The 25,766-nt window shown below is 38.9% G+C and overlaps 1 protein-coding gene across 3 annotated transcripts in view; it reads left to right on the top strand.

Moving 5' to 3' along the window:
- Positions 1-1,579: 1,579 nt before the first annotated feature.
- nadka (NAD kinase a) overlaps positions 1,580-25,766 on the top strand; it is a 25,547-nt gene continuing 1,360 nt past the window's right edge. The window contains exons 1-11 of one of the 3 annotated variants that reach the window (XM_046871953.1): positions 1,580-1,800; positions 8,261-8,418; positions 12,062-12,145; positions 19,469-19,598; positions 19,842-19,947; positions 20,042-20,127; positions 21,763-21,865; positions 22,918-23,057; positions 23,873-23,972; positions 24,059-24,216; positions 24,951-25,033. In XM_046871953.1, coding sequence (XP_046727909.1) covers positions 8,261-8,418; positions 12,062-12,145; positions 19,469-19,598; positions 19,842-19,947; positions 20,042-20,127; positions 21,763-21,865; positions 22,918-23,057; positions 23,873-23,972; positions 24,059-24,216; positions 24,951-25,033 — 1,148 coding nt within the window. In that variant the 5' untranslated portion in view covers positions 1,580-1,800. Of the gene's footprint in view, positions 1,801-8,260; positions 8,419-12,061; positions 12,146-17,938; positions 18,105-19,468; positions 19,599-19,838; positions 19,948-20,041; positions 20,128-21,762; positions 21,866-22,917; positions 23,058-23,872; positions 23,973-24,058; positions 24,217-24,950; positions 25,034-25,766 lie in introns of those variants that run through there. The other 2 variants (XM_046871952.1, XM_046871954.1) reach the window with 2 other exon arrangements.

Here is a 25,766-nt window from a genome sequence, read left to right as displayed (position 1 = left end):
AAAGGAAAAAAGTCTGGGTGTGTCTGCTCTAGTTAGTGTGGTTTCTGAGGGTTATAAAGAACAGGTTTCCAGGGAAGTATGACATGACATGGCTGTGAAATAACTGATATGGTAAAATATCATAACTGGCATGATAAAAAAAAAAAAGGAAAAATTCAATTTAGTTGGATTTGTCTAGCACATTTAACAATGGATATTTTCCCAAAGCAGCTTTATAGAGATAAATAGATATTTTGAATTTAGTTAGTCAATGTAAGTTTAATCCCTATAAGTTTATTATAATAATAATGAGCGAGCTAGTGGCGAGAGTGGCAGGGAAAAACTCCCTGAGATGGTATGAATATGAAACTTTAAGAGGAACCAGACTCAAAAGGGAACCTATCCCCATCTGGGTGACACTGAATGTCCATTCATTAAAGTTGTATTATTGTTGAGGTGTACTGTTCAGTGATGGATGCTTAAATGCAAACTGCAGTCCTAAGCAATGGTATAAATTTCAATCCAAATCCATCCTTATAGTTCTTGAGTAGCTCAGGAGCGTCATGGATCTTTCGGCTGTTCACCCTCAGCTGCACAACTCCAGTGGAAGTAAGGAAAAGAGAAAAAAAAAAAACGTGTTTAATACTCATCACATGTACTTTACAGCACAGTGAAATTTCTCATATCCCTACAATGCAGGGTCAGCCATGATAGTGCCCCAGGAACACAGAGGTTTAAGGGCCTGCTCAGGGGCCCCAATAGTGGAAGCTTGGCAACACCTGGGCTTGAACCCGTAACGTTTTGATCAGTAACCCAGAGCGAGAGAACTTCATCCAGAGCTGGGCTTCAGCCAGAAAAGAATGGGACAGGATCACTGGATAATATCTCATGTTTTCTGATGAGTTTTGATATTATGACTCAGAAGAACGAGTAGTCTCAAAGAGTGATTAATTAATTTTGTACTGAAGGTGCATGAGCAAAGCAAAATCTATGTAGGTCATGTGCAGGGAACATAGATTACCTCATGAGGCCTCTGGCCCGAGGCGGTTGTTTTGTCACGTGACTTTGTCATAGCCGCTACACAATGCAATAGATCAGGTTTTTCAAGACATCATTCTTACAATAGTTAATTGAGTCACGTGACAAAGGAATAAACAACTCCTCGGATCAGAAAATATGAAGTGAGCTACTCATTCTGTTGATTATAGCTGATCATAATTTGTTTTTAGCTGCATTGTAATATTCTCATTTTTATAGTAAAAGTTTGTATATGCAGTGTTGGGGGATCTGCTTATTGAAAATGTGACATTTTGCATTTACATTTTCTGATCAAAGAAGCGTAATGGACTAAACGACTCAAAAAAAAGTTCCGTTCAATTTGAAGAACGACATAAAAAAAAACCAAGTGATCCGATCTTCCCATCACTAGCACCAACACCAGAAAAAAAGAGATCCTCAGACCACCTCATCCGCCGCTTGACCAATCATTGCAGAGAGAAGCGCGCGTTGGACGGCTCGACCAATCAGCGCCGGCAGTGACGTCAGCGAATTAGATGCATAGCAACCGGACTGGTTAGTTGAGTTCTGGGTTGTATTTTTTATTTATTTTCAGGAACGCCGGATGACAGCTCTGAAGCTGCCGCCAAATCCGGCCCCCGCGTAGCAGCGACCCAAACCGGCGGAATGTCGGCGTGTGTATGGGGGAACAGCCACTGATCGCGCTTTTCTTCATGGCGCCGCTGTGATCCGCGTGTTCTTCGAGCACCCGCTTACCTGCGAAGGAGCCGGGATTCGCGTCTAACCGCGCACGATCAGGCTAATGTAAGTAGCCGGCTAGCTTTGACTTAACCACCGGTAATTAGTTTGTTAACTAATGCTAAAAAAAAAGCTCCACATCTACCTGGATGTCACGTTTTATTGCGTAATAAAGTGACTGGTGAATCAGGCTGGTGGTGGGAACCGTTTTGTTGTGATAGCTGTGATATATCTGTTCTAATGTGAACAGAAAAGTGGTCCTTTACAGAGTATTGCTTTACTTTATGATAGATATTATGGAACGTTAAAACGGATATCCGTGTTCATAGACATTCATATTTCCAAGAATCAGAAATTCTACAAATTTACATAATTGGTTTACAAAATATTTGCGCTGATATCAAAAAGTTTCGAGAGCAGTTCTGTAATATGCCAACAGATGGCAGCACAAGGTTGCACGCACAGTCACAGGGAACACCGAACCTTGAGTCAGTGTGCCAAAAGACATCGTCCTGTGTACTGAAGCTGTGCAACTGGTGCTATTTTAAATGTGTTACCACGTCTGCTTTTCTGACCACGTGCACACCCTGCCACCTCTCAGAAGTGAGTCCACTGTACTCGCCAGATTTTGGCACCTGCAGACTTCATCCTTTTCCCGAAGATGAAGATCCAGGTCAATCGTCGCCCTTTTGGCACCATTGCGGAAATCCAGCACGGATCTTAGAATGTGCTTGAAGTGCTTTAAAAAGAAGACTTCCAGGACACATTCCAGAAGTGGCAGGAATGCTGGAAGTGCAGCATTATTGTGCAAGGGGACTATGTTAAAGGTGATGTACTACTTTCTTGTAAAACAGAGCTAGTCTAGAAACTTTTTGATACCACCTCGTGTATACGGATTGTTAAATGTCAAGTCAAGTCAAGTCAAGTTTATTTGTATAGCGCTTTTCACAACAGACTTTTCTCAAAGCAGCTTTACACAAATCAACAGTGATGGTGAATGGTGTGAATTTGTCCCTGATGAGCAAGCCGTGGCAACTGTGGCAAGGAAAAACTCCCTTAGATGTTATGAGGAAGAAACCTTGAGAGGAACCAGACTCAAAAAGGGAACCCATCCTCATCTGGGTGACATCAAGAGTTTGATCATAAATCTTTCAACAATAAAGAACACTGGACAGTGAGAACTAACATGATTACTGGAGTATAAGATTATAAGTGATATTCTTTCTGCAGTCTTATACAGTCTATATGGTTAGTAGCTCCGAGTTGCTGTTGATTCAAGAGGCGTTCTCACGTTTTTCATGGGAGCAGGCGATACGATGTGGGCATGTCCATCAGAAAGTTTCAGGAAAATACAGTATGGAGAGACATGGTGCAGCATCTTCCTACGGGAGTGACTACTGTAGCGCACACGTGATTCATCTGCTGGCACCTGTAGATATCATTAGGAACTTTCAGCTAGACTTTACAGTGTGTGCAAACATGGCTTTTTTGTATAGCTGCTTTATCCTGGTCTACAGGGAAGGAGTGGATATACACTGCTCCTGGCATAAATCCCGGTCCTTCAAGTCAAGTGTCAGGTGGATTTGTCATTTCAAGCACATACATTTGGTAGAGTGCAGAGTGAAACAAAACAACCTTCCTCCTGGGCCAGGGTGCTAAGTAAAATTATCTAAACTAACAGTAGATGACATGATCCTAACTGGAAAAAATGCACAGGACTACATCAAGTACACAGCTAAATTGCACTGAAGGTCTTGTGTGTGTGTGTGTGTGTGTGTGTGTGTGTGTGTGTGTGTGTGTGTGTATCAGTCCAGACCTTTTGAGTTGAGGAGAAAAATGCACTTTTCCACCCAGAGGATCAGTATATCCATAACCATATATTTAGTATAGCCGGTCCTCCTACAGCTGTTTTTATTTTGTTTGTTTGTTTGTTTTTTTAGTTTGGATGAAACCCACACTGACATTTACCATGTGCTAAAACTCCACATAAAACATACTGAGCTCAGGGTTGAACCTTGGACCCTGGAGCTGTGAGACAACAATAATAAATTACATGCTGCCTCACAGTGATAACCTGAAAAAAAGATATTTACAAACCAATGTTAAAGTCAAAGAAAAAAATTTCAACTAAAATGATACTTTTTTTTTTTTCTTTTTTAATGTGATTTTCATGCAGCACTATGGACCTAAAAAAAATTAAGAAGAAAAGTAAAGAAAATGTGCCTTGGGTACACAGGCATGCACCTTGTTTTATGATGGAGCTAAAGAACAAACAAGTGGAAAAACCCAAAGCACAAATTCAAGTCAACATATTGGAATGGCTAAATAAAAAAAAATAAAATCAGTGGATTGACTTCAGGGCTGTGTTCATGAGAGCCACTCACTGTTTGAAGTCAGGTCAAGTGGCTTTTATGGGTTTTTTCCATGTTATCCGGTACATCAGATGTTACAGAGTGAAAAAAACAACATTACTTGAGGAGTACTAGATGACACACGACTAAACTACAATAACACTACATAAAGCGCACACGTGCAAACATGATGACAATGCTGCAATGACCAGTAAATGAAATTTGTTAATAAATTGTCCATATGATGATGAATAATCTTTATGTAAATCAGAAACAAATTTAAAAATGGTCATTTAAGTGTGTGTGTCAGTCCTTTCCCTTTGTATTGAGGGGTCGAAAGGCTTGTGGAATGAAAGTCTGGACATGAGGGCCTGAATGTAAGATACATTGTGTATGAGCAGTGTGTGTGGTCAGCCACAATGCTGCTGGCTTAGCGAATGCAGTATGTGGTGTAAATGTTCATGATGGACGGAAGAGTCCCTCCAAAGAAAAAAAAAAGTCGAAGCCCAATAAACCACTGACAGTAACCTTTTTACGTAAACAGGAAGGAAATGTTCACATTCTTATGTGCAGCTTCGCTATTTAAAAATAAAGGAACATTTGTATTGTGGTGGTAAACGTTGCTAACCAGTGCCCTTCCCTTCTCGTAACAGCCAAGCTGCTGTTTCTCTACTCAGAGGTGAATTTCCAGCTGCGTTTTTCTGCTTTACGTGAACGCTGCGTCAAAAGAGAAGAAAACGTGTTTAATACTCGTCACATGTACTTTACGGCACAGTGAAATTTCGCATATCCCAACAATGTTAGGAAGTTGGGGTCAGAATACAGTGTCAGCTTTGATAGTGCCTTAGGAACACAGAGGTTTAAGGGCCTTGCACAGGGGCCCTAATAGTGGAAGCTTGGCGACACCTGGGCTTAAATCTGTGACGTTTTGATCAGTAACCCAGAGCGAGAGAACTCCATCCAGAGATGGGCTTCCAGATGAATCAGGTGGACCAGAAAAGAAGAAAGGGACAGGATCACTGGATAATATCTCAAGTTTTCTGATGAGTTTAGATTTTTTTTTTTTAATGAATAAACCAAATTCTGCCAAACTGGTACATTGTGATGAAATATATTTATAGGAAATATTTACATTTCTTCAGTTCTGCCTACATTTCTACATTATGGGGAAATCATTATGATATTTGTGTTCAGCGGTGATAGAAATCCTACATTGCGACACATGAGGAACACGCTGTAGATCTCACTCTTGTTTCGAATCAGACCGTGCACCAATTAGTGATGTGTCGTGAACGATTCAGAAGAACGAGTAGTCTCAAAGAGTGATTTATTAATTTTGTACTGAAGGTGCATGAGCAAAGCAAAATCTATGTAGGCCTTGTACAGGGAACATGGATTACCTCATGAGCCCTCTGGCCCGAGTCGTTCGTTTTGTCACGTGACTGTCATAGATGCTACACAATGCAATAGATCAGGTTAAGTTGCTAACCAGTCCGATTCTGCAGCCGATCTTTTGTTTCTTTACTCGGAGGTGAATTTCCAGCTGCGTTTTTCTGCTTTACATGAACACTGCGTCATTGGGCGTCGAGCATTTGTCCAGTCACGAACATTCCTTTTCCGTCTCTGTGTACTTGAGCCAATTTGGCTTCATTTGAATTCATCATCCATCACAGCTGCTGCGGTTCAACCCTGTACCAGGTCTGAGCCATTCTGTGAACCTACTGTTCTCTGACCTCCCTACTCTCATATCCACAACACAGCTTCCACAGCTTCCTGTGTTCTCTCTCTGTACAGAGCTGGACTTTTACAGTGTAGAGGGAATATCTTGGAACTGTATTGTTAATCTGAGTAGTTGGTTTGGAGAACTGTTCGGAGGTAAAAATGCATCTTTGGCCTGGCATTCTAATAGTCTATTGGTCAGTACAGGAATGTGCAGTTTACATTTATTAAAACAGTGGGGGAAAAAACCAAAGTTGAGCCAAGCGTAAATATTCACATTGTATATGATCCTCTTTCTTCTGTCCTGTAATTGCAGAAATCTGATTGCACGCTTCCTTCCTGCATGAAAGTAAAACAAATCGCTCACTCCTAAAACTCCCAGTCTAACTTGCAGTCTAGCTTTCTACAGAAAATATTGCTGGAATTTCCATAAAAAAATTTGTCCTCGACCTTATGTGGATTCAGAGCATAACAAATACCCAACACTGAGTACTGGCACGTCAGACATTTCATTAACCCGTGCTCATGTCTAGACTGGACGCTGACTTTTCCCAGGACCATGGTGTGTTACCTTTATTTAACTTTTTTAAATTGCATGATTGTCATGAGCAGTGTTGTGCTAGTTACTAAAAAATAGTAACTAGTTACAGTTACTCGTTACTTCATTCAAAAAGTAACTTAGTTACTTTGTTGATTACTTACACCAAAAAGTAATGCGTTACTTTTAAAAGTAACTTTTTAGTTACTTTTTAAAGAACGTTCTTTAATGTTCCCATTAATTTCCTTTTATGCGTTATGGTCGACACAAACACAAAACTGACTTAAACACAAAGTAATTTTTAAACACTATTTTATTTAAGTCAGACCAGCACAAACTGAATATATCACAAGGATTTCTGAACAAGCTGAATAATATATTCAGAATCAAAAACTAAAGTGGCTTCTGCTGTTGTGTTGAGCTCCTAAAAATGTTCCTTTCACAGCTGAAGTATGAAAACTATTAACAATGTAGAACAGAACACCGGGTTAGCTTCTAGCTTCTAGCCTCTAGCATGGAGTTTCTGAAGGAGCTTCAACAGATTGGAGTTGCTGTTTATCGCAGTAGATACAACCTTCAAACCAGAAAGACACAGTTTACATTTGACTAAAAAGTTTTTGTCTTTATGCTCAACTAAAGTGAAATAATGAGCATATTTCCACTTTGAGAAACTCGTCTTGCTCTCGCCTCGACTCGCCATTACTGCCGCACAGTCCTGATTAAACGGAGACACGCCCACAGCACGTCTTTTCTCGTGTTTACAGAGGTTTATTCACCAATCCTACAGTGCGTCACTGCTGTAAACAGGTTGGACCGTAGTCTACACTTCAGCCCAAATTCAATCATTTTAGAAAGTAACGGGTAACGCACCATACGGTAACGGTAACGGAGTTACTTTATTTAAAAAGTAACGTGTTACAGTATTATTTACTGTTAAAAGTAACGCGTTGCTGCCCAACACTGGTCATGAGTTCACATGTGATTATTTGCAACTCATGTATGTTCAATTAATACTTTTTAAGTTTTTATACTCCTAATCAACATGGCCCTGGACAAATATGGATGCTTTATGCAAAAGTATGTTTATTATTAGTGAAACCATACTCAACATAGAGCATGGACAAAATACTCTTGTAAATGTTTTTAAAGTAATTATAGTGTTTTAAATTGCGTAAATCATCAGGACACCAAACGGAACTTTCGCTATGTTTCCACACGGACGGTTTTAATTGCCGGATGTGTGCATCATGGCGGATTTTAGTGCTTGATTTGAGACTTCAGTATCAGTAAAACAAATGTTATTTTCAGAAATGCGCACTGCATTAATGTTAATAAAAATGTGTGCCGTTAAAATTAATTTGCGCTATTAACGTCAATAAAATGTATTAGAAGAATACAAGTTGGATACACATTTTTAACATATTTATATAGGTAAAAAAAAATTATTTATAGATAATTATTAGTATTTTTCGCTATACTATTATAGTATATATAGTAACCATTCATTTGTGACCTATATTTTAGATCTCGGTAGCAAAATCTTTACCCTAGTACTAAATGCAGTTGATTTATAATCAACATAAAATAATTAAATTAGATAAGATTAATTCGAAAATAGATTTTGAATTAACTTCAACGTAGTTATGTTATGTTAGTTATGTATCGTCTTGAATTTTACAATGTGTCCTTAAGAGGTTTGTTTTAGGGTTTTGTTTGGTGAACAGAGTATAAAATGCCCTTCCTTTTTTCTTCCAAGTTGCATCAGCGAATACGTCGTCTTGAACTAGTTCACAAAGACACTTCTCATGACAAAGGCAACCAGCAAGACGGCAAGCGTCCGTGCACGTTCGAGTTTTGACAACTTTAAGACATTGATCTGTTCGCTCTGTCCTGTCTTCCATCCGTCTCCTCATCTCAGATGGAGAGTTCCGGGGACCCGAGCTGGATGCTGAAGCCGGAAACGGCCTGCAAGTCCTGTGGGGGAAAGGAGCCTCCCGTTTCTGGAAAAGCTTTCCGTAATAAACCAAAAGCCAGGAGCATGTCCACCTCGGCTGTGCCCAGCTGTGCAGAGTTCAGGTAAACACACAAGGACATCTTTTAACTGAATTTAAACAAACACACTGTTTTCCCGACACAAGCAGATTCATTCAAAAGAATGAATTAAATGTGGGTTGTAAATGAGTGGGTGGACTACATTTATTTTTGTTTTGTTTAGTAAATGAATGTGTCGTGCAAAACCGGTGACGAACAACTTAATAAACAATGTTTACTTAAATAAACACCTTGTTATTTTACTGACTTTCTCCTATCCAAATATTCCAGAGAAAAAAAAAAATTTGCCTGCCTTAAAAGTTTACACAGGGTAAGCTGTTTTAACTTTTAGAAATAGACAAACAAACAAACAAATAAATAAATAAATAGGATCTTAAACTTAATAAAGTTTTGCTGCTTGCTAAATACTAAGGCCCTCCTTCCGTTGCTACTGAAACCGCTGATATTTTCTTGTTGCTGCATCTCGTGGGCTTTGTGTTTCCTAATAGCACATCTTGTGTCACGGTTAACACAACAAGTTTCACAAAATGTGCACAACGCATCGGGTTTGCGTGCTGTAACTGCTACAATGGTCAAGTAATTCAGTCTTTTTCTTTACACTGTAGCAAATAGTTGTGTTTTTGAGCAAACTCAGCATAAGGCCTCCATGCAGGTTCTAGATTGTTGTGTCTTCTTGTCACTCCAAAAGAAAAAAAACTGAATAATTTTACTAATAACTACAATAATAATAATAGCTTTCTAATCTTTGGCTTGCAAGAGTGCTTTCATCACGAAATAAAGAATACAGTGTAGGTGTGTTTGTATATGGGCTAAAGAGGTTTTCATATACGAATGCAAGTAGTCGCAGTATTGAAAACGTTTGAAAACAGTCTGGTGAATTGACTTTACTTGAAGATTTGAAGACTCTCGGTCACACCTCGGAGATCACTCCCTTATTCTTAAAGGTTTATTAAAGATACGTTAAGATTCTGCTTTCATCATAAAAGCAATTCTGGCAAATTATTATATTGATGATTGATGAATTTTGATTGCACAACCAGCTCTGTTATCAGAAGCACAGATATTTGCAGTGTACTGGCATCATTTCTCTGCCCCAGTTAGCCACTGTTCCATTTTTTTACGTGTGTAAAACGGCATATTTTTAGAACTAAAAAGAGCTAAGGGGACTAAATAGTGTTTTAATGTGGTCTTGCTGCCTTATAGGGAACAAACCAGGCTTTTTATTATAAACATCTGGCAGCCACTTAAATAGGAACAACTCCTTATTAATCAGAATCAGAAATAGCTTTATTACCAATTAGATTGTAAACCAGACAGTTAAATAATGCAATATATACAGAGTAAAAATGTTCTTAAATTAATGCAGAACAACCAAATATATGACTTCGTTGTCGTTCATAACTTCATACATTCGCAGGTCCAGTGCTTCACTATCAACTTCTGAAACTTTCAAAACATTAAAAACTGTGACATGGCCTACGTAGGCGCCAGATTAAAGTTCTCTAGTTCGGCAGTCTCTGGCAATTAAACAGGATGTGGTGATAAAATAGGGTTAGGGTTATAAAATAATAATAATAATAATATTAATAATAATAAATTGATGTTAGTGTAGAAACTATTTTTTTTAATACAACTTTGTAGTAAATAATCTAAATAATCATTTTCACTGCTATGCAGAAAAGCATGTCAGCATGCACCGTGATTCAGACTAAGGACTTTTGTCCAAGGTCTTTTTTTCGAGACTGTATAGTTATGAAGATTTGATTTGATATATTATGTACAGTGTGCAGGTGATGTTTAGTGTGCATGCGAATGCAACTTCTCCAGAAGAGTAACTCTAGCTTAGTGAACCAGACTTGAAGCACTTTTATATGTCACCCTGGATAAGGGTGTGTGTTAAATGCTGTAAATGTATATGACATTAGTGTAGTTTATAGCTTCATACAGTTGCAAGTCAAGTGCTTTAGTAGCAACAATCAAAGTGGTGAAAACATTAAAAGCTGTGCTATGGCACTCTTAGGAGCCACATTAAGATTCTCAGGAGTAGGCAGTCTCTGGCGTTTACAGAGAAGGGAATGAAAAACTAAAAGTATATATAAATAACATTTCTGCCCATGCAAAAACACATTTTTATGCAAACTCTGTATTAAGTAAATAAAAAAAGGTTTTAAATGAAAGTAATCGAAATAATTGTTCTTTACTACTGTGAACTTTTCTTGATTTGTGATAGAAGAGTATCTGCAAGAATGAAAGCTAAAGTTTATAGGACTGTGGTGAGACCTGCGATGTTGTATGGATTAGAGACAGTGGCATTGACTTAAAGACAGGAGGTGGAGCTGGAGGTAGCAGAGCTGAAGATGTTGAGATGTTTGTTGCAAGTGACGACGATGGACGGGATTAGAAATGAGTTTATAAGAGGGACAGCGCATGTAGGACGTTTTGGTGACTGAGAGAGAGAAGCCCGATTGAGATCATTTGGACTTCGGTAGGAGAATGCTGAGGATGGAGCCGCCAAGAAGAAGGAAAAGAGGAAGGACAAGGAGGAGGTTTATGGATGTGGTGAAGGAAGACATGAGGGTATTTGGTCTGAAAGAGGCAGTAGTTTGGAGACGGATGATCCACTGTGGCGACCCCTAATGGGAGCAGCCGAAAGAAGAAGATATGAACTTTTTCCAAAAGATGAACATTTGCTTTGTGCCAGTAGGGGGCATAATAAAACCTCTGTTTGAGGACTTGCTGTGTTTGCATTGGAACATGGTCCCCACATGGCTGAAAGCAACACTTGCTTTCCGGCACTTTGAAAAGTCCGTGATGAATCTTTTTAGTTCTGAATTTGTCCTTTCAATTCTATCCAGTCGTGCCGGATAGATCATTTAAAATTCACCATCTTTGATGCCATTTGTGATTGAACTGAGGCTATTCATGACTCACAGCTGTGCAATTGTTCTGCTGCATTTTACTCACAATCATGAAACAGTCCTTGTGATTAGGGGAAAAACGAGACCTTTTCATGCACCCAGATTAGCACACATTCATTTCTGCTTATATTAAAGCTTTTTTATCAGCTGTTTGTATTTATATAACTATTTATTCTTTCTGTTTCAGGGTGAAAGGACATTTTTTTATGTTTTTTTTTGTCATGTTAAATGTGAAATATATCAATCAATCTTTACCATATGGAAGAGGAAAATAATAGCATCGGGCGAATTTCAATCTTTGTTCAAATTAGCAGAATATTTGTGTGAATGTTTAGTTTCAGAGGAAAATAAAGCTGTACGATCTTGTCTGTTATACTGACAATGTCTGTAATTATATATTAAGGAAAATGAGTGGGTCATATGGGATTTGACTTGTCATGACATGATTCTGAGATGTCATCTGACTTCTGTGCCCATAAGCAGGCTTCCATATAGTTGCGTGGGTGATCTTCCAGACATCGTACATAAAAAGAAGAAATTTGTATTATGCTTGAAAATGGTTTTAACAAGATTCTATAAGCTAATTTATGGTACATTTTGTCTTGCAGGGATTTTCACAAAATGTAATATGCAGTATCAGAATGACCGAAATTACAATTTTGAAATGTCTTTTATTTATAATTTTTTTGTGTGTATTTACAGATGTGTTGAGCCATTAAGTTAATATTTTCTCCTACTTTTTTTTTTAGGCGCACACAGTCACTACATGGACCAAGTCCAGTGACCACATTTGGGCCCAAAGCTTGTATGATGAAGAACCCAAAAGCAGTGATGTAAGTGAAAATCCGTTATTTGGAATAGTCTTGTTCACAACGTTGAGCAGTTTCGGTAAAAGAGTATGAAACACACTACACTAAGTGAAAATACTGCTGCTGTAGTGATCACTCACTTGAGCAAAGGTAAATGTCCTGGAGTAGCCCTGAGGCAAGAGTATATACACTTTGCAAAAGTATTGGGACACCTGACTTTTCCAGCCATATGTCCTTTTTCTCCTAAAGTGTTACCACAAAGTTGAGGCACAAAATTGTATAGGAGGGGTTAAAATGCAGTAGCATGACAGTTAAATGAAGATGTGGTTGACTTGGGTTGGAGTGGAAGATTATGAGCTCTGACCTCAACCACAAATTGCAGAATGTAAAGTCAGCACCTGATTTTACTAACACCCTTGCGGCTGATTAAGCACAAATCTTCTCAACCACACTCTGGGAACATCTTCCCAGAAGTGTAAAGGTTGTTATTCAATTCAATTCAATTTTATTTGTATAGCGCTTTTAACAATGAACATTGTCTCAAGGCAGCTTTACACAGATAATGTGGTGATTAAAAGTAAATATGTCCTTTGTAAGTAAGTTTGTCCCTGATGAGCACCTGTGGCAAGGAAAAACTCCCCGAGATGGCATAAGGAAGAAACCTTGAGAGAAACCAGACTCAAGAGGGAACCTATCCTCATCTGGGTTGCACTGAATGGCCATTTGAAGCAGATATACAATGTTGCGGGGTACAGTGTTGATGATCAGAAGCGAACTGTATTCCTGAGTCAGTGTAGCAGATTGTTGACATTAACTACAGTCCAATCCATCCTCAAAGCGCCCGTTCTTACTCCGGAATTTCATGGAACCACCCAAGGCGTTGATGAGAAACCGTCCCAAGCTGCACAGAGTGGCCTCCAGTCGAAGAGAACACTATCTAGAGGCAGGCCTGGACGAAGTGGGAAGATCTACAGAGGGGAGAGGGGCAGGAACAATGGTCACTGGAGCCTCAGGAGCATGTTTAACTCGACCGAGAGAGAGAGAGAGAGAGAAGAGGGTGACAGGAAGAGAAGGATATGGATTATTTAGTGTCCTTATTGTTGTATGAAAGTTAATGTCGCTGTGCAGTTTGGACTCCGGCAAGACTCGCTATGACAGCATAACTAAAAGGGAGAACCAGAAGGTAACACAGACATGAGGGATCTCTGGGATAAGAGACGACCCACCACACCACCGTCAACAAACCTGAGTGAACGTGTGACTGTGAGGGGACGACAGCATACAAATATCCCAGTTCACCAAACACTCTATATCCATGTTCCCTCCAGATCTGAGCCTTTACCTAAGAAAAAAATCTACTGATCAAAGGGTTGACTAAATAAATAAGATCTGCCCCCTGCTGTAGTCTTCATTATTTGAGAAACCAACAGATAGCCAGCACCTTTTGATCTAAGTAGGCGTGGAGGATCATACTGGTACAGAAGTTCACTCAGATACTGCGGTGCGAGACCGTTAAGTGCTTTATAAGTCAGTAGTAATATTTTATAATCAATGTGAGATTTGATTGGGAGCCAGTGTAGACTGATTAAAACAGGGCTGATGTGGTCATATTTCCTAGATCTAGTGAGGACTCTTGCTGCTGCATTCTGAACTAACTGAAGCTTATTTATGCACTTACTCGCACACCCAGACAGTAAAGCGTTACAGTAGTCTAATCTAGAAGTAACAAAAGCATGAACTAGTTTTTCTGCATCCTGTAATGACATCATATTTCTAATTTTAGCAATATTTCTAAGTTGAAAGAAGGCGATCCTGGTGATGTTATTCACGTGAGCCTCAAAGGAAAGACTAGGGGCAATAATCACACCAAGGTCTTTGACAGCCATACATGCTGAAACAGAAACACCATCCAGAGATGCTACGTAATCGGAAAGTTTACTTCTAGCTGCATGTGGTCCTAGTAAAAGTACTTCCGTCTTATCTGAGTTGAGCAGAAGAAAGTTATCAAGCATCCACTGTCTAATGTCCTTTACACACTTCTCAACATTGTTAAGCTGATCTCTCTCATCTGGCTTTGCTGAAATATACAGCTGTGTATCATCAGCATAGCAATGGAAGCGAATCCCATGTTTATGAATAATTTCACCAAGAGGCAGCATATATAAAGAGAAAAGCAGAGGGCCTAAGACAGATCCTTGAGGAACACCAAACTTTACCTCAGAGAGTGTCGAGAACTCACCATTTACATCAACAAACTGATAGCAATCAGTCAAATAAGACCTGAGCCAAGAGAGAGCTGTTCCCTTTATTCCAACAACGTTCTCAAGTCTAGTAAGTAGTAAAGTGTGATCAATGGTGTCAAAAGCTGCTCTAAGGTCGAGCAAAAAAAGTAAGGAGACAAAACCCTGATCAGAGGCCAATAACAGGTCATTTACCACCTTAACTAGTGCCGTCTCTGTGCTATGATGAGGCCGAAATCCTGACTGATACATTTCAAAAATGTTATTCATAAGTAGGTGTGAGCAAAACTGCTGTGCTACAGCCTTTTCTAAAATTTTGGATATAAAGGGGAGATTTGATATTGGCCTGTAGTTGGACAGCTGACATGGGTCAAGGTCAGGTTTCTTAATTAGGGGGTGGATAACTGCCAGTTTGAAGGATTTTGGTACATAACCAGTGCTAATGGAAGAGTTTATTATTTTTAAAACAGGTTCAATTACCTCTGGAGTTATCTGTTTAAAGAAACTTGTAGGCAGGGGATCGAGAATGCAGGTTGATGATTTTGATGAGAAAATTAATTAAATTAAGTCATTCTCATGAATAGGAGTGAAGCTTTGTAGTTGATTGTCTGCTATAATTACGCTGCTGTCTACAGGGTTACTTGTAAAATAATTTGGATTTATATTCACCGTCTGGATTTCTTGCCTGATGTTTTCAATTTTATTATTAAAAAAGTTTTTTTATATATATACATTTTACAAAGTTTCATGTTGTAAATGACTGTATGAATATACTAAAAGAAAACCTAAAAATACTGACCTTATGTATGCAAGTGCTGTAACCAAGGTTGTGAGATGGTTAAGATTCCTTTTTTGGAAGGTAAATATTGTGTCCGGCTTGTGGGTGGACAGATCTGGTGAGGAATCCGATTCAGCTAGAAAGAAAAGGAAGAGGAAGCTGAAAATGAAAATGAAATTATTTTGAGGGGAAACCACAGTTTCTCAAGAGCAAAAATTACCTCAAGTGTCAGCATCGTGCATCACCAAGGAACATAAGAAGAATTGTTACTAGAAAATTTAAAGAAGTGTTGGATTCATAAAACCTTCTACTATTTTGTTACTAAAAGCGAAGGTCTTTAGATAAAATTGGACACAGGAAAGAGGGAGGCCCTTTTTTTTTTTTTTTTGGCAACAGCGCACCGATTGTGAGGAAATGATGATAATAGTGCATAATCAGTAATAATGATGATAATAATATTGACGTTAATATAGCATACCACTCCTTGAACTCTCAGGACATGTATTATTGATGTCCAGGGGATTGCAGCAATCTAAGACCTATTGCAAATTAAACATCAGTGTATTAGTCATTAGTCACAAGCAGAGGATTTCAGAATGTAGAGTGCACATACACTGCTGTGTGCCATTCGGTAGAGCAATAAATTAACACAACCCTCACAGAATAGGATCACCAGGAAACTGCACACTCCCTATTAATAATTAAAGCAACGGAAATGAACTTGAAATAAATTTGTCAACTGCAAAAACATGATATTTGTACAGTTATTAAACATTAACATTTCCGCTTTTGGCATTTCTTCATGAAAATTTCAGGGGGGGGGAAGCCAGACATTACATACACAAATGATAAGCTTGTCAATAGCTTGTCATAGTATTCATAATAGTCACAAGTTTGGACACTGACGTTCTTTCCAGCCCGAATTTGAGGGTTTTTTTTGTTGAATCAGAAAACGGAATAACAGAATTAACAATGCATTATCATTTTATTTTAACCCTGAGGTTGATTCTTTCCAAAAACAGCACACCCTGCCATGCTTTTTTTGCTCATTTTTTTTTTTTTTTATTATTACAGCAAATTGACAACAAACGCAAGCTTGTATTTAAAGATGAACCAACAAGTTTTTTGTTAAAACCTGCATTATAAAAGCAATAAACTTTCTGTTTTTACTTTTGATTGAATCTGTTAAGAAAGACTGCCAATTCTGTTAAGCTGCCAATTTTGGGCCCTAGAGCAAGGGCCTGCTACTGGGGCACTGTAAGAAAGCTGACGCCAGCTTCTTAACATCGCTGGGATATGTGAAGAAATAAGATAAAACATAAACAAATACGGCCATGCGCTCCTGTGTAAATCGATTAGCACTTATGTGGTCAGATTGTATTGTTTTCATTGTATTGTATCCTTCTTCATGACGCAATTCTATTGGTTTTAATCGCCATGGCTTGCATCGTGTTTAACAGTGAAATTCAGCATGACTCTGCAGTACCAAATCACGCCAAGCACTCGTTCAACAGACTGATTCATGCTAAATGTCCGATCAGATTTTAGGATTTGATCTGACAGCCCAGCCGCACGCTCGTTCATTAATTCATTAATTAACAGAGGTATCGATGCACTTTATGTGGCCAGGACACTTACTAGTCCTCAGCTCTGTATTTACTGTTATGTAGCTTTATGTTGTAAATGTAGCATCAGGGTTCTGGAGAAACGTTGTCTCATTTCACTGCGTTAGCTATATATGGTTGAAATGACAATAAAAGCTTTACTTGGATCTATTTTGAATTTTGCCTCAAGATAAGCTTAGTCCCAGCATGTTATAGCATGTTTTCTTTGGGGTTGAAGATGATAAATGCAAAGCAGGTGCTGTATTGTAGAGACTTGTGGTGAAAGAGTTTGTTAAATGTTTTTTTGATGAGTTTTTTTTTTTTTTTTTACAAGCTGTTTCAGCACAGCAATCGAACATGCCCCTAAAACACACACTCTACCTTCACAGGTAATATGAACTTGATGTAATGAAGGTTATAGCGGTTTAATGGCGAGGAGAGTTTCGCAAGTTCATTCTGACATATTAAGACATATTCATACGTGATACTTCATGAGATACTCGCTTGCAGATTCCTTGGAAGGTGTTAACTTATGATGAAACTGAATTTCCAGGCCTCTTTATCATGTAAATGAATGGAAATAGGGGTTCAGCATTCATACGGGTTTGTTTTTTGTTGAATGTGGTTCCTCCCAGTTTCATCAAAAGAGTGCTTATTGTCATTATGCTTTCATTGCCCATACACAAATAGACCCCACCACCCCCACTGAATAGGCTTATTTATCCAGCTTAGGGTCAAGGTCAGTATTTAATTTGAAGTAGATGCTCTTGTTTATAGATAGTGTATCTCCTGTGGACTTTGTACTCTCCTCTGTCAATGCTCAGGTACAGTACTTAGAAATCTTTCTATTTTTTTTTTTTTATATTTTTACCCCCCAATATTAAAAATTATATATACATATATTATTTAACAGTTTTTTTTTTTTTTTTTTTTTTTTACAGTTGCAGATTCATTATGAAATACCAGGGAGATTAAATTATGCAATTGTGGGTGGGACTTCATGCTAAGAAAAGCCTGTGTAATCTGGCCAATCCCTGCCAGGCTGTCTTTGTGAGAGGTTGGACCACATGTCATGTGGGCAGGGCTTGAGTGGCGTGGTCAGGAGAGAGGTTTGTTTTTAAACTCGGAGGCTTCCTCTAATCACTCTAGATAGCAATCAGGGATGAGGACTGAGACGCTCGACCTGTGTTTTTTTTTTTTTTTTTTTTTTTTGTGGAGTTCTACACAAACAAGAACGATGCGTGCACACACACCGTGAGGCGTGGAGGTGCTTTTTGTTAGGAAACAAAGCTTTTTGACCACGACTGAGGGCTACGTCACATGCTGGAAACCATGAAGTTCAACACGTGCATGTGGAATTGGTAAGACAGAGTTGGGAAGTAATGGGAAGTACAAATACTTTGTTACTGTACTTAAGTAGGTTTTACGGGTATCAGTACTTTTATGTCATTTATTTTTCGGAAAATGTTTTACTTTTACTTATGAAATTTTTTACTTGTACTTTCTACTTCTTACATTTTCAATCCAGACTCGTAACTTCAACTTGAATCCTTTTGTTGACATGATCGATATTTTTTTCTTCTCATTGAACATCAACCCATTTTTTGTCATTGCGCTGCTTTTTCAATCTACCACTGGTGTAGCATTTGCTGACTCTCACACACCACAGATGTAGACTAGTCTATGAAGCTCACAACAAGTGTGACAGAAGGTAACAAGTAGTCTGGGGGTAACGTGGATGAGACAGAGGGAGTCAGTGATGTAAACATGACTGAGAACAGAGACATTCCTGATCACCTGATCAACATCTTTTCTTTGCTTGTGTTCCATATAGTGGATGTTCAGCCTGGATACATTCATTAGATAACAAAATTTAAAATTATTTTGTATTAATATAATATGATGTGAGGTCCAGTTACCAGCATGACACTAAAACAGGTAGTAGTAATGTCTACTTTTTACTAAAGTACATGTCAAAACCCAAACTTCTTTACTTTAACTTGAGTGATAAAGTGTAGTCAGTACTTCCACCTTTACCAGAGACTATAAAAACACTTTTTTCATAATCTTGGTGAGATGTTCCTTATTTACAAATGCGACAGCTGTGGTTTCAGTTTCATAACCATAACAAGGCTGTGGGAATAATATTGTAGACGATCAATGCACATGTATAGTAGACAGGACTTGGTAATGCATGATTTAAAAAGGGCAGAGCTTTTTGTGTGGGTAAGTATAAGGGAGCCTAATACTGATTAGGTTTATGTAATGGTAAAGCCTTTTTTTTCTGTTGCTCAGTTGCTGCTGAGCTGCTTGTGTGCTAAGCCACTGTGTCTCCTATCAGGAAATATGATGCAAAATGATTCATTTGAATAATAAAAATGAATAATAATCATAAAATCTAGTGTGCAGGGCTTAGGGCTATTGTACTATTTTCTGTGAGAGACAAAGTGCTCATTTGTTTGATTACATCCTGTAACCAGCATGAACTGCCTCACACATTTACAGCAATTTTCATAAACCCTTATCTGGAGCGACTTACATTTTCTTCATTTATATACCTGTGCAGTGGTGTGATTAGGGGTCTTTCTCAGGGGATCAGGAATAGGAGCTTCGTAAGGCTGGAATTTGAACTCGTGATTTTCTGATCCAAAGACCAATGTCTTAGCCATTAATCTACCACATCCCCACCCAAGTGTGTGATTGCGTGCATGTGCGTGTTTTACAGGCATATTCAGGACCCAGCGAGTCAGAGGTTGACCTGGAACAAGCCACCCAAAAGTGTCCTTGTAATTAAAAAGATTCAGGATGCCAGTCTTCTGCAGCCTTTCAAAGAGCTTTGCATCTTCCTCACAGAGGTCTGAATATATCCTCATATCACTATTTCTGATTCAGAATATGCAGCCTGTGAAATTCTCCAAGTCCTATAAGCAGTTTCTTACATCATAGCTGTAGAGCAGCATAAACTGCATAACATTAAAAAAATAATAATAATTGACATCATTAGCGCTGTTGAACTGGCTTGTTGTTTCTTCATGCTTTTGTATGCAACATAAGCTCACTCGTATTTCCTGTTCTGTATCATCGCCCCTCCTTAGCAGAAAAAAATGATTGTTTACGTGGAGAGGAAAGTCCTGGAGGATCCCGCCATTTCAAACGACGAGAGCTTCGTGGCGGTGAAAAGGAGCTTTTGCACTTTTCGAGACGGTATACCAACTCATCATGCATACGTAGATGTTTCAAGAGTGCCAGTGTTTTATTTAATGCCTAACCTGCACTTCTGCTGCTGTACTTCTCACAGATTATGATGATATCTCCAACCGGGTCGATTTCATCATTTGTTTGGGAGGCGATGGAACTTTGCTGTATGCTTCCTCTCTCTTTCAGGTCAGATGAAAGACTTGATTATAAAATTACAGGGAACAAGTCCGTGTTTAAGTGTTGTGAAAGACAAAGCGCTTAGTCAAACCTTTTGGAGATTTAGATTTCAGATTATGGCTGTAAAGGATGTGTGTAGAGGCCTGGATTATTTACTACACTGTATAAAAAAATAAATATAGTACTTTGATTCATACATTTCCTTGTTAAGAGCTAATCTTTCATTCAGGGAAATTGTAGTCTTTTTTGCTTTGTGACTAAAATTTTATGCAAAATTTTGCCAAAACCTTTATGCAAAAAAAATAAATAAATAAAATAAAAAACTGCTCTCCAATTTACAAACCAGAACACAATTTCTGTAATAAGTGGAATTATTCCTATTAGTTACATAGATCCTGTAACACCGACATCTTTTTAGAAGCGTTACAAACATACTGCTGAATTACTTTGAACACTTAAATCTAAACTTCTTCCATTATGGTTCCAAACATGATAAAACTCCAAACATAACCTGTCTTTCAAGTGTTCGGAATGCTTGGCACAACAACATGACCATCAGTTAAGCTGTTTTGCAATATGTTTTTTTGTTTGTTTTATTTTTTGGTTTTACAGGTTTAACGGCTAGGTTGTATAAGCAGCAGGATTCTTATTTGAGTTATTCAAATTAAGCATATTTAATGTGATATGTGATATGAATCCAAATGCGCCCTGACTCATACATTTTGAATAAAATAATGTTGGTCAATGTAGAAATTCTTGTGTACACAGTGTGTGTGTGTGTGTGTGTGTGTGTGTGTGTGTGTGTGTGTGTGTGTGTGTGTGTGTGTGTATACACCCCCACACACACACACCCACACCCACACCGATCAGGAATAACCTAATAGTCACTGATTAGACATAACATTATGATCACCTGCCTAAAATTGTATGATCGCCAAAACAGTCCTGACCTGTCAAACATTAACAGCAATACCTTCTTCAACAATGTGAGCTACAGGAGCTCGTCTGTTGGATCGGACCACACGGGCCAGCCGTCGCCACTGTTCCTTCCTTGGAGCACTTTTGATAGATACTGACCACTGCCGTCCGGGAACATCCCACATGAGCTGCAGTTTTGGAGACGCTCTGACCCAGTCGTCTAGACATCCCAATTTGTCTCTTGTCAAACTCAATCAAATCCTTAGGCTCACCCATTTTCCCTGTTTCTAACACATCAAGTTTGAGGACAAAATGTTTACTTGCTGTCGAATAAATCCCACCCAATACCTGGCACCTTAATAAAGAGATAATCAGTGTTATTCACTTCACCACTCATAATGTTATGCCTGATCGGTATGCGTATGTATGTGTGTATATATACACTTAAAAGCATTTGATTGCTATATGAAATGTATGATTATGTATTAATTAGCTGCTGGCAGAAGACAAACATTAGCTTGCACCAAAAAAGGTAAAGTTAGCAAATAATAATATAAAATGAAATGATGGAAAAGACGCGTCTGTCCATATCCGAATGAGAGTAGCCAGATTCTGATCTTGTGCTTTAGTTGTTGTTGTTGATTGTTACTGTTCTTCAATAATGTAAAGAAATGTTAAATCAGACCACTTTCATTTTCACCAAAGATGTGTTTCTTCGTGTTCTAGGAGAGTGTGCCTCCAGTTATGCCTTTCCATTTGGGCTCTCTGGGCTTCCTGACACCTTTCAACTTCGACACCTACCAATCTCAGGTTACACAGGTTATTGAAGGTGTGTGTAAATGGCTTTCTACTCACAGTTTTTTGTATTTTTTTTTTTTGTTTTTTTGAGTATTTATTGGAAATTGCTGTATCTTCCCCTTTTTTAAGACTTCCTTTAATGCTTCCTTGTTTGTTTTTACACCAGGAAGTCTTTGCTTTTTTTTTTTTTTTTTTTTAAAGGTCCTTTCCCATCAGCCAAAATGTTTAAGTATATACTCATTTATATTACAGTGTCGTTATCCTACTCATGTTTAAAGTCAGCAGGGGTGGGGGAACTCAAGCAGGCATCACCTGGCTGCTAAATCAGACGTTGCAGTAAAAACTGAAGTGATATCATGTGTTATTATGAAGGGTAGATAAAGCTACTATCGTTTTTACTTGATCGTGTGTCATCGTTTCAGGGACTGTGCTTGACCTGTATATACATATATATGGACAAACGTTTTGAGACACCTGACCTTTCTGGCCATATGTGGCTCTTCTCCCAAACTGTTGCCACAGTTGGAGGCACACGATTGTATTAGATTCCTTTGGATGATGTTGCATTAAATTTTCCGTTCAGGTGAACTAGGAGACCCAAAACCGTTCCATAATGACAATGGCCCTGTGCACAAAGACAGCTCCATGAAGATTTGGCCTGCTATAGAGCTCAGACCTTAACTCTACTGAACAAGATTGGGATAAATGTGAACGCTGACTGTACCCCAGGCCTCCTCACTTACTGCTGCACCTGACATTACCAACACCTTTGTGGCTGAACGATCACAAATCTCCATTAGCACACTCTGAAATCTAGTGGAACATCTTCCCAGAGGAGTGTAGGTTATTAGAAATGAGGACTAAATGTGGAACAGGATTTTTAAAAAGCACATACGGATCTTATGGTCAGGTGTCCACAAACTTTTGTCCATATGAAAATTGTGGCTGGTACAAAACTGGTTCATAATGTTGTGTTTGATAACCATCTTTTTTTTTTTTTCATTGTTTACTAGTGGTTTTAGTTTTTATTTGCTTGTGAATCTAATATTTAAGGTTCTCATTGGTCAATAACTGTTTCCTCAGGCAACGCGGCCATCATCCTGCGGAGTCGACTGAAGGTAAAGGTGGTGAAGGAAAACTGTGAGAAAACCAGACCAAAGGAGAAAAATGCGATCATTGCAAATGGGGACAGCGAGTCTGGCCGCAAAACTATGCAATATCAAGTGAGTGATGGAGAATTGTGGTGTGTGTGTGTGTGTGTGTGTGTGTGTGTGTGTGTGTCAGTGTGTCAGTGTGTCAGTGTGTCAGTGTGTCAGTGTGTCAGTGTGTGTGTGTGTGTGTCAGTGTGTGTGTGTGTGTGTAAGTGTGTGTGTGTAAGTGTGTGTGTGTGTGTAAGTGTGTGTGTTTGCAGGAGACCATTTACTTGGGTAAAATTTCCTGTTGGTTGGATTTTGAGGAATAAATGTTGTAGTGCCTGATTACTTTGAGGTGGGTTAGAGACGTGTGTAGAGAAGCCTACTATCAATAACCTGTCTGTCTGTGTGTGTGTGTGTGTGTGTGTGTGTGTGTGTGTGTGTGTGTGAGAGAGAGAGAGAATGTCTCTATCTGTGTGTCTGTGTGTGTCTGTCTGCCAGTGTGTGTGTGTCTCACTCTCTGTGTGTGTGTGTGTGTGTGTGTGTGTGTGTGTGTGTGTGTGTGTGTGTGTGTGTGTGTGTGTGTGTGTGTGTGTGTGTGTGTGTGTGCTAATACCCAGCCACCACTGTGCTCTGGTTAGTTAATACCTGTATTACTAAACACGGTGTGTGTTGAGGCCAGTGGCCCCACACACAGGAGATCTGTTCATCTGGTTCACCAAAAATATCCACAAATTGATGTATGTAGCATTAACCACAAATTCTCTGTGGCCACGTCACTGGGCTTATTATAGTGTGCAGTCATTCGGTAGAGACTTACATTTAGTAAAGTCTTGTGTAACAATACAAACCTACAGTCTCTCTCTCTCTCTCTCTCTCTCTCTCTCTCTCACATTCTCTTTTAGGTGCTGAATGAGGTTGTTGTAGACCGAGGTCCCTCCTCCTACCTCTCTAACGTAGATCTTTTCCTCGATGGTCACCTGATCACCACCGTACAAGGCGATGGTCAGTCCTCATGTTTACTAGTCGACTGCTACAAAACCTGCATGTTTCAAAACAATATCCCAAATCCTATTCTTCTACTTTGTCAGGAGTGATCGTGTCCACGCCGACAGGCAGTACCGCGTACGCCGTGGCAGCCGGAGCTTCCATGATCCACCCCAACGTCCCAGCCATCATGATCACCCCAATCTGCCCTCACTCGCTCTCGTTCAGACCCATAGTCGTCCCTGCTGGCGTCGAACTCAAGGTAACGCAAGACACCCAAGACTAATTCAGAGCAGTGTTCCTGTACCAGAGTTACAGTATTAATGCATGAGTAACGATCTACCAGTACGCAGAAGCCTCTGTAAAATAAACACGTCTTTACAGCAGGGCTTATTTAATGCACAAGCAGTGGCAAAAGGAAAACCATTTCCTGGAAAGAAAATCAACATGAAAGAGTAGTGTATAAAAGAAGTAAACGGACAGATATGATTAGACAATACACATTCACATTCTCTTATGATTATTTCCATAGTAACGGCTCATTCGAAGACACATGTAGAGTGTTATTTAAAATAGAACATTTTGATATAGTGACATTTTCTGTGGGGAGACACAGCATTTAACATTGATAGACGGAGTCTCCGGGTGTCACTGCATACTATGTACTGTACCACCCCGGTTTTGTACTTTTTGGTTTCTCAGTCACGTACCTGAGGAAATCCTGGACTTGTGAAAAGAGCAAAATCCGACAGTGATACAGTGATACTTCAGTGCTACTTCATTAGAGATAATAGTATAAGAAACAACCTTATAGGCACTAAACGTATACATTCCAACTTTGTCCCTCTTTATCTCTTTAAAGCTGCTCTACTCTATACATAAAGTTGAATTAAAATGAAACCATGTTTACTATCAGCCATGATTGTACTTTTAACTGTAATATATCTTGAGACAATATATCCTGATCAACATCATCCCATAACTCCTTGCCTTTAGATTATGCTATCACGTGAAGCCAGAAACAACGCATGGGTTTCTTTTGATGGGAGGAAACGGCAGGAGATTGGACACGGAGACAGGTGAGTGTGTACTCCGTTCCTGACTAAACTTTATTGATCAAATAAACGGTAGGCGTTGGTATGATAATCTCCATCTCATTAAAGACATGTATAACAATTGTAAGTGGAGTGTAATTGTAAGACCGTGCTACCAATCACGTTCTTCCTGCTTCCTATAACCAACTAAATATTCTATACTCATAGAACTCATAACCCTGGATGTTGCGGCCACTAGGACTATCAGTGTCAGATTTGGGATCAGATGGAGACCGAACGTTAAGTTAGTGACTGAGTAAGACCAGTTTCTCAGGTGCTGCATTAAACCCTAGAACATAATTGTTTGTGAGGTGAAACTGATCCTGTAGTCAAAAGGGTGTGAATAATTCAAGCACGCAGCTGGCACATGGTATACGGTTACTTCACTTCCTTATTAGTACATTACCTCCTTTGTAGCTCCTAAAGATGCAAAGTTCACAGTGAACATGTCGGTAAATCATGTTTACCGAATATTTCTTGAATACGATCCCTCCTAGGATTCAGTATAATTGAATTAAAAGTTCAATGCGATATTTGCAGCAAATCTTGACACACGCTGCCCCTGAAATACTGGTTTTAGAAGTTGTTTTGATTATTATTATCGTTCCTTAATGTGTTCAACTCGAAAGCATTTCTGTATAATAACTTAAGCTTTCCTTATCTGTGCACTGTGTACTGTTCCACCCTAAAAAGTCAAAAGAATGCTTTGTAAACAAGG

The sequence above is a fragment of the Silurus meridionalis genome, chromosome 17, assembly GCF_014805685.1.
Source record: "Silurus meridionalis isolate SWU-2019-XX chromosome 17, ASM1480568v1, whole genome shotgun sequence".
In the NCBI taxonomy this organism is placed as follows: domain Eukaryota; kingdom Metazoa; phylum Chordata; class Actinopteri; order Siluriformes; family Siluridae; genus Silurus; species Silurus meridionalis.
This window is presented reverse-complemented; position numbering and strand designations above follow the sequence as displayed.